The sequence below is a fragment of the Centroberyx affinis genome, unplaced genomic scaffold (assembly GCF_046629955.1).
Source record: "Centroberyx affinis isolate AG114_WGS23_722 - 3 ecotype Tasmania unplaced genomic scaffold, CSIRO-AGI_Caff_v1 ptg000857l_1, whole genome shotgun sequence".
In the NCBI taxonomy this organism is placed as follows: Eukaryota; Metazoa; Chordata; class Actinopteri; order Beryciformes; family Berycidae; genus Centroberyx; species Centroberyx affinis.
The window spans coordinates 192295-202500 of NW_027279451.1; the positions used below are offsets into that span (position 1 = coordinate 192295).

At 44.7% G+C, this 10206-nt stretch overlaps 1 protein-coding gene across 2 annotated transcripts in view; it reads left to right on the plus strand.

Annotated features, from left to right (window-relative positions):
* Positions 1-10206, plus strand: part of il1rapl1a (interleukin 1 receptor accessory protein-like 1a) — a 123644-nt gene that overhangs the window by 75932 nt on the left and 37506 nt on the right. For both annotated transcript variants that reach the window (XM_071521083.1, XM_071521084.1), the window contains exon 5: positions 2813-2887. In XM_071521083.1, the coding sequence (XP_071377184.1) occupies positions 2813-2887 (75 nt within the window). The remainder of the gene's footprint in view (positions 1-2812; positions 2888-10206) is intronic.

Below are 10206 nucleotides of genomic sequence, written 5' to 3' on the forward strand. Positions count from 1 at the left end.
TCGCCTGATTCATTCTCTCCATCTCACAGCTCCATTTTTCTGTCCACTTTACAGTAGCGTCAGCTCTCTATCTGTGTTATTCTTGTCACATCTGCTTAACCTCCCCTCCCTCCTTCCCATACACAACCTGTCCTCATTTTTCTAATTTTTGCCCAGCGCATAATTAGCTATAGGATCACCCATTGTGTAATTATGTATAGCAGTTTGATATGTAATTAGAAGTGTATCAGTATCCACTGTAATTTGTGCTGTGTGATTACCTATTAACAGAGCAAACAGTTGTGCCTAAGAGCCCGTGACCGCCCCTCTCATAGATGTCAGTGAATCCCACCATCCTTCTCCGTCAGTATTTACGTACCAGTAGGTGCCACAACTGAGCAAATAACTCTCTTCTCCACCCCATCCACACTCACACATAAGCTCACACTCTTACACATGCACACACATGAGCACTTCTTTCTGGCATTAAAACAAAAGTTTCTTCAGCATCTGGAGTAATCGTTAAATGTGTTATTATGCAGTACAGACTAAGACCAAGCACTTTACAAGACCATGCACTTTACTTCAGACAAGACCAAGCACTTTACTTCACATTACGCTGAACGAGTTAACGCAGTAACATTGCACGGCTCGTTCCTCCCAAAAACAGACACCAAAACAGAGCAGGGCTTTCAAACAGCTTGTTAGAGAGTGTTTATAATAAGGCTAAAGATGTAGGGGGCTGGTGAGGACACTCTAAGGAAACATCTTAATGAAAGCACCGGGCTAACGAACTGGCCTGAATGCACAACTCCACAACTCTGTAATTAGACGTGCCTGAAAGGTCTGCTGTTGGGACTAGCCTCTGTTTTATTCAGTGAAGGTTTTTTGTAGCTGGTTTAGGTAGTGTAGAATTATTGTTTGTGTGCCTTAGTACATATGTGTGTATATTTGTGCTTGTCGTGTGTGTGCGTGTGTGTGTGTGTGTGTGTGTATGTGTGTGTGTACTGCTATAAACTTGATCAAATTCATATCCATAAGCATTCTCTGACCTATATGCATACATATGCATAGAGTTATAACTTAAGTACATACATTTGCACTATATACATGCTACACAACTACATAGACTATGTATGTCAAGCCTGTTTTGTTCCTATAAACTCCATGTTTATCGTTGTAGCCTTATAAGCACTGTAATATAATTCGTTTGGTCAGGCTCTGCTCGCACCCGCAGCACTCAACTGAATACGAAAGAAGAGATTCCAAGGTTTACGATGATATCAAATATGTCATGCTTGCTAGCGGAGCAATGTGGGTAATAATGAGCTTAACATGCCCCAATTTCTGCTGGTGATGTAATGACACAGCAATAATAAAAGGGCATCTCAGGTTTGAATGTGTCCCTCAGTATGCCAGAACACAAAAGAAGTATTAAAATCAGCAGAGAGAGAATATGTGCATGACATTAATCAAGGACTTATTGTTTTTTTGTCTACCTAGACGGGTGAGGAGGGGCAGGGGGTTCAAAGGAAAATATAGTTCAGCCGGGGCGTAAATAGTATTATATTACTGTTAGTATCAGTCAAGCAATCTGATTGGTCTGATTGGTTCCAACCATGCTGATACTTGTCATAAAGCTTCCTGCTTTCTGTGCTCTTCCAAAAAACTGAATTCTAATTCTAACCAGACAAGTAGATGGAAATTCTTCTTCTTCTCACTTTCCCCTGTTTTTCATGATTATACATGTACACTACTTTCAAGAAACAATGCACATACATCATTTCATAAAAGCCATAACACACTGGGGTTCTTTAGATTGTGGGTGCTCAAATGACACCAAAAGCACTCTGGTGCAACGTGTGCTCAGCTGCATCACCAACATAACCATAATCGTAAAGAACTCCCACTCAGGTGTTATTTCAATATTATGTTGCAGACCTCCCTATACTGTATGTGTGAAATAATGTGCTTAGAATAACTTGAAAGGCTGCTGAGTTGAAAAATCAAGGATACAAAATGCAAATGGAGGCTTGTTTTTTTTGTTCATTCTGAGTGGGGGTTTGCTCCCCATGATCACGACACTGAATCCAACACGTAGACACAACCTCTCCATCTCCCTCACCGTGTCTCTGAATGCTTAGTCGTGTATGTACATGACCTCCTTTCTGTTTCCTAACCCCTCCTTGAAGAGCACAGCCCTTCTTGCAGAACACACAAACGCTTTTAGCGACAATAAAACTGCTGCGTGTTCTGGCGTTCCCCAGAGAGAGGACTCCAGCAGCAGGCCTGACATCCACCGTATGGATGATTAGCATCATTAGAGCATCAGCTGCTCTCTCTCACTCAGACACACACCATGATGGCTCTTCAAATACACAACACTCACACAGATTAACTGGTGGCTTGTTCCTGGCAAACCAGTGATTAATTTATGATTAGAAGTAGGGCAGGCGAATGGGATCCAAGGTCTATAGACACTAGAGAGTGATATGGCTGTAAAGAGAGAGAGAGAGAGAGAGAGAGATACAGGAGAGAAGGAGGAATGAGGACAGAGAGGAATAGATTCATTTTGGAGAGGGGGAGGAAGAAGAGTGGCAGAAAGAGAGAAGGATACTTTCTGTCTATGCTGTGTGTGTGAATGCCAACAAACCCCTGTGAGGCAGAGTGGGACACAAAGAAAAAATATTCTGGAACAAGTGAAGGGGAGGACACCGGGAGAAACAAAAATATCTCAATCACAAATGCTTGCCATTCTTCCTCAATGACAGTTTGCCTATATTGTTCGTCCGTCAGTATATCATATCTAAATTGCGTTCTCTTTCCTTTTCAGCTCCTCTGACCGATAAGCCGCCAAAGATCCTGTTTCCCTCGGAAAACAAGATTAGCAACATGGAGCTGCAGCTAGGTAAGAGCATCATGGGATTTCCTCCAGCTGCGGTCGGCTCTATCTGTGTCATTTCCAAATGACAGGAAATGGATGACTTTACAAATCCTTTCCAACACACCTCCAGGCACTGAAGGCAGATTGATGATGGCACTTATTTATTTGGTGGAAAAACAGCAAAAGAAAAACAATTGTAATGGTGTTTTCCATATATGCAAATGGTGGGTGCTAATGTCCCTAGGCTGTTTCCTCAACAATGGAGAGCCCATATGGTGTCAGGGTTCCACACACTGGCTCGCCACATGGAGAGGCGGCCGCTTTCACTCGCCGTTGTTTGTCTTCTTTGACGGGGGTCACGATGGTCCCGCCGTGTGTGTGTGTGTGTGTGTACGTGCTAGTGAGTACATGTGCATGCGTATATGTGTGTGTGTGTGTGTGTGTTTGTTTTTTCTGTGACAGCATATTGCTTGATTTCTGGGCACAGTCAGCTGTCCACATGGTGTTTGCTGCTCTCTGAATGGCTAATGCGTCTGTCAGGGTGAAGCCGATCGGACAAGACGAAGGGGTCTGGAAAATAGAGTAGGTTTGTACTTGTATGCGTGTGTGTGTGTGTGTGTGTGTGTGTGTGTGTGTGTGAGAGAGAGAGAGAGAGAGAGAGAGAGAGAGAGGGAGACAGAGAGAGAGCGAGAGAATAAACAAAGAGGACATAGTGATTCACTGAGAGGCTGCCTTTTGTCTTCCATGTTATGCTTTTGGGATCCAGGTAGTTCATTTAAAATGCCTCCACGGCTGGCTGACCAAGAGTGAAAAATTGCTGCTGTTGATAAACTGACAAGCATGGCCTCACATGTCAGCCTACTCTCACCCAGCCACGTGCATAAACAGGTTGCACAATACACTCCTTTCATCCATTTGTGTTGTTTGTCTCTATCTCCATTCCGCTGGGAGTTCAAGGAAAGGGTTGGCGTGTGCATCGCAATCGTCTTGCAATTATGTAAAGGCTCTCCGTTAGTTCTTTGGTCTGTTGCCTGTGTGAGTGAGTGTTTGGGATGTGTTGTGTGTGTGTATATCATGTATGCAGTGTGTGTTTTGTGTGTGCATTTGCATGTGTTTAGTATGTGAGTGTTTGGCAGCAGCGAGAAAGAGAGGGAGAAAGAGTCATGAGAAAGAAAGAAAGAAAGAAAGAAAGAAAGAAAGAGTGTGTGATGTCGGTGTAGTGAGCCCCCACCGACTCCCAGCAGAGTGTCTAAAGCACAGAGACACCGAGGTAAATATCTCACAGCCGGGCTCCATTTTGTGTGCAGAAAAGTTGTCTCTCCCTCTAGACGGGGGTTTCTCTTTTATTTAGCTTTATTTATTTATTCTCCTCTACCTTAATATTTGTTGAGTCATGCCCTGAGCAGCTTTATGGAGCAATGTGGCAGATTTATGGCAGCGAGACCGTGCAGAGCGAGAGACTGGTCCCTTATGGCAAGTGAGAGATAGAGAGAGAGAGACAGAGAGAAAGAAAGAGAGAGAGATGGGATCCAGCGGGGGCCAGTGGAAGGGCAGTAAAAGCGTGGCCGTAAGCAGAGGGATAAATCTGCAACACTGCCGGGAAACACAGCCCCAGTTTATCTCCACCGCTACTGCAACCAATGCAGCTCTTTGCCAGCAGCCATCACAGCCAGCTTTACCCAGCACACACACACACACACACACACACACCAGCAGTAAACTCTTAGACATACACTCACCGAGCACTTTATTAGGAACACCTTACTAATACTGGGTAGGTATCAGCTTTCAGCTCAGTGTCAACCGTGTCAAGGTCCGACGTGTTGCATTCTGAGATGCTTTTCTGCTCACCAGTTGTAAAGAGGTTATCTGAGTTACTGAAGCCTTTCTGTCAGCTCCAACCAGTCTGGTCATTCTCCTCTGACCTCTCTCATCAACAAGGCGTTTCCGTCCGCAGAACCGCCGCTCACTGGATGTTTTTTGTTTTTCGCACCATTCTGTGTAAACTCTAGAGACTGTTGTGCGTGAAAATCCCAGGAGATCAGCAGTTTCAGAAATACTCAAAGCAGCCCGTCACCAACAACCATGCCACGGTCAAAGTCACTGAGATCACATTTTTCCCCCATTCTGATGTTTGATGTGAACATTAACTAAAGCTGCTGACCTGTATCTGCATGATCTTATGCATTGCACTGCTGCCACATGATTGGCTGAATGGATAATTGTATGAATAAGCAGGTGTACAGGTGTTCCTAATAAAGTGCTCGGTGAGTGTATATACACACAGAATACATATAATAAGCGGATGCAGAGTAACAGAGGATGAGAGAGGCAGAAGGGCAGAGGATGCAAAAGGATAATAAGAAGGAAGAATGAAAGTGAAACTGGGAGACTGAACAAACAGAAACGGAGAGTGGAGAAGCATCAGAGAGGGCAGAGAGGAGGAGAGAGGGTGTTGGTTAAAAGGGAAAAGGATTGGGCATTTGACAGACAGAGAGAGAGAGAGAGAGAGAGAGAGGGAGGATGGGGAGGTGGAGAGATGGGGATCAGAGGCAGTGTGTCTGTCTCGGGGGAGGGGGTCTTGTCAGACTGTCCCTTCCCCGGCTCTCCTAAAGCCTCCTTGCATGTCTTTCCCTTTCTACTGAAGGGCCAAATCCCACAGCCATGCACCACACAAATAGCAGTCTGAGCACTGCAAAAACATCCATCTTAACAAGTACTTTAGTGTCATATTTAAACTTCAAATCTTATTTTTCTTAAACCAAAAGGAAAATTCAGTCAGCTGAGATACCTCCACTTGCTTCCAATGCAGTTTCACTTGTTTCAGGTATTTTCTAGAAAATTCAGTATAATGAAACAAGTCAGAATAAGGCAGATCATTATCAAGAAAATGACACTCGATTCTACAAAATTGTTGATTTGCATTGGAAACAAGTGAAATTATCCAAACCCATTGGCAGCTTTTTTCACTTATTTTAAGATTTTTGGACTCAATAATAGACTAACTGACTTTAAGGATCCACAAGGCTTCAGGACTTGCATGCAGGTGTGAACCATAGACTGTAACAAAAGATGGACGTAGTGAGTGTGATGTCACCCATAGGTTTCTGAAAGGCCGCTTGGAAGCCAAAAGATTGGGCTTACGAGCGCCACCATGTTGACATTTTTTGGAGCCAGCGCAGCCAAGATGAAGTCGAGGGTTTTCCACAGAGCTGCAGCTCCGCCTGCTATTGGCCCATAAACAGCGACCTGTCAATCACTGGACAGGCGACCTGTCAATCACTAGGAAAACAAACTAGTTTTATATCCGTTATATCCCCTTAATGACACAATTATTTTGAAAATCACCATAAGGACACACATTAGAACAAGTTCAATTAGCTACAAAATTAGAAACCAAAACCTCTTGTTGAAAAAATGTATTGATGTTTGGTCTTTTTGGAGCCAGCCTCTAGCGGACATTAGAGGAATTGCCGCCTGCCGTCACTTCCTTATTGGCTTCAGAATTCACCTGTGGTTTTGGCCGCTTGGTGTGAACTAGGGATGATAATGATTAATCAACGATCGATTAATCACCGTTAATAATTTGATCGATCAAGCATATATTAATCGATAATGTACGTTATGTGATATTTCAAATTTTTTTCAGAAATGATTTACCGCCACAAGGGCGCAATTTAACTTTCACCGCCTATACAGAGGAAGAAGAAAGCCAAGCAAGTGGGCGGAAGCATTACACCCAGAAAGACAACAGTGTTCATTGTAAACATTGTAATACAAAGTTGAAATACAGCACTACACCTCTACAAGTACAATGAAAGAGAATGCATTCCCTGGCTGGCGAAGTTGGCGCGACACTATCTGTGCCTCCCAACCCGGGACAGCTGTTCCCCCGGAGCGTGTGTTTCAGCGGATGGCCTGACTGTCACCAGGCTGCACTGGACTCGTCCCTGACCACGTAGATATGCTCTTATTCTTAAATAAACCAGTAGATTGTCGTGCCATTGTTTCCAATACATAAACTGTGGCAGCGCCACAATATCGGCACGGACGGCACAACATAAAAAGTTAATCAATGTATAGAAATTGATCTAAATCGCTTTGTAATGCGTCTAATGTGCGCATCACGTCATGTCTGTCATTTGGCGATGCAGCAGCTCTGTACTCAACCTGACAGTCTGTCTCACGTTCTGAAAACATTCATAAAAATATATATATAATAATATATATATATATATTGTCTTTTCAATCAGACAATTGTAACGCTGCTCAACACTCAGAAAGTTAACATGAGTGCAGTGCAGAGACTTCATTGCATATTCCACCAGTTGGGTTCCGTTGGACACGATGTAAAGACAATTTAAAGTAATGAACCCTAAAGAAAGTACATTTTCAGCCTGTGGCAAACACTGACGTCCGTTGTCGGGGGTCCCGACTCTTTTGAATTATGCTTGATTGAGTAACTTGTTGAGTAGGCCTAAAGACAGGTCTAAAAACACGCATTTTCTATTTTCTATTTTCTATGTCAAAAGCTGTTTTTTACATAATGATTAATCGATTAATTGGTCATTAACGTGACCGACGATCGATTAAAGAAATTTCTGAAAATTTGCATCCCTAGTGTGAACACAGAGTAGGGCTGTTGAATCTAACAAATACTACTTCCAGACAACTTGGTTTATTGTCATTTCCACAGGAGACAAAATCGAGGTTGTGAAGGGTTGTTGGGCTTTGTCCCGAACTCAGCTATCCTATTTCTCCATTGCCAGATTTACTGCTGTCCCCCGGCGGTGAGTTGGTGCAATCCACTTCCCCTTCCCAGGAAGAGGGGGATGACTCATATTGCGATTCACCCGGGGGGGGTATCCTTCATCCCTGGGGGACATTCCGCTAGCAAGGCAGAGGAACGCACACGGACATGCAATACACACACACACTCTTATGTGGCGTATTACACAAATCCACACACCTCCTTGTCTAAACACACACACACGCGCGCGCATACACACTCATACAGGCTCAATGACTTGGTGTCGATTCCTCTAGGGTGATTTGTCATGGACACGCTGTCCCAGAGGGGGGGGAGTGAGAGATTCACGCGCGCTTACACAGCACTGTACTTGGAGTCTCTCTCTCTCTCTCTCTTTCTCTCTCTCTTTCTCTCTCTCCCTCTCTCTCTCTCTCTCTCACATGCTCACATATACACACATACGCACACAAACACTGGCACATGCCCCTGCACCACTTGCAGTGGGTGTGAGTGGGTCACACACACGCTTACGGTGCAGTCCTCTCTAAGCGTGGGATAATTGTAACTGATAGAGGATTTTACTGCCCCCCAAAGCCAGCAGATGGGTGCACTCTAGTGGAAAGGAATTAGAATCCATTATTTCGGAGTGTGGGACCCATCAGCACGGGACGGGCGGCAGGATGGAGAAGACTTCGCTTACACCTAATTCACTCCAACACGGATACACTGCACTGTTGCAGAAGCACACACATACACACACACACACACACACACATGAACGGAGGTTTACATACACAGGCACACACACACATTCCCACACTAGACACTCTCAATGGTGGCCATCTGTAATAGACTGACACTCAAAGATGCTGACGTCCCCGATTTCCCCAGTGCTTTAGCTGTGTGTTTTTGACAAGCTCAGAGACAGACAGTATGGCTGTTTCTTTCTCTCTCTCTCTCTCTCTCTCCCTCCCTCTCTCTCTCTCTCTCTCTCTCTCTCTCTCTCTCTCTCTCTCTCTTCTGCCACCTCCATCTTCTTTCACCGATTGGAAACAGCCATCTGCTGGCCAAGACGGCACACAGTAAAAGGAATTTTTCTTTTTTGAATTGTAAGTTATGGGAGTTTGCCTGAGTATGAATAGTATTGAGCAATTGAAATCCGTCTGCTGGTTTATACTTCACTATAACTTACTGTGACTTTCACTTTAAGAATCTACTGTAATAACTACAGAGCTACAGTTGCAGCTCTGATCCTTCTCATTCCACAAAAGCTGTGCAGGTAGGGAGCGTCCTGTAAAGCTAGTAACACATCTGAAACATTTCCTCCTGGACCTACAGCCTTGCTTTTCTCTCATTCCCCCTCATCGCTCTGTCCTAACCCCTCATCCACTGTGCTCTCTCTCTCTCTCTCTCTCTCTCTCTCTCCACCATCCAGCACCCACCACCCACCCACCCCCCCTCCCCCCAACTCTTTGCCTCACTTCTTGATCTCTGCTTGCTGGAAGATCTGAGGATTTGTCACCGAAGATCTGCTGGATCTCAGCTTGGTTTCCGCAGAAGTCCGCAGAAGTGGTTGCCCCCCCCCCAAGCCCCTCCACCCCCACCCCCACCAGAAGTCTACACTAGATAAGACGTTCCCTCTCTAGAGCACCTAGCTGTGACACCTGACATGCCACGTTTCCTTAGAGGAGGCTGAAATTGACATTGCTCTGGAGGGTTGCTGAAGGTCAACTCTGAGTCACTCACAAAATTACTCTCTTTCTTGCTCGCTTGCTCTCTCTCTCTCTCTCTCTTTCACACACACACACACACTTTCATTCTTTCTCGCTTGCAGTCCCTGTCTCTGACACTCTCACACAATCTCTCTCGCACTCTCTCCCCTCAGTTTCTGTCGCTTTTCTGCTTTCAGCTCAGATCCTGCCCTCATTTGCTCTCGTCTCTGCAGTATGTCTTCTAAACATGCATATCTTGAAAAGTATGTGTGTGTCGGTGCATTTGCATGTGTGAATGTGCACGGCAGCAGTCTCTTTATGAGACAGATGAGACAGATGATGATGATAATGGTGGTGGCGTTGGTGTCGTCGGAGATGTTGGTAATCTCACAGAGAGTGAATGAAAAAGACACATGCAAGAAAGAGAGAGAAAAAGAGCCTGCGGTCCAACTGCACCCCCAATGCTCCTTGATGGTCACACCGCTCATCTAATGCCATGTAATCTATCAGTGGGGGGTGTTGTGTTTTTTAATTAACCAAGTGCATGTATCTATATCTTTGACGGAGGGACAGAAGGGCTACAAGGCAATTTCACAATTGGCTGTGTCCGTTAGATATGTTCATTTTTTTGTGATCAATCACATATTCACTCGTCCATTCTGACACTGAGGAAAAAATCGCAATGAAAATCGGCCTTTAAGGTCACACGGCAGATAAGAGGAGCCATTTTATTCTGTCGTCATTCGATTTGGTAGTGGTCCCACAGTGACCCAGCGTTAAGTAACCCGTGGTGACCAGCATAGCAACCAGCATGTCAGCGAAACAAAGCTAAATGTTTAAGTGTGTGAACGGTCGTCATTAATCACTGAGACTGGGGCTGA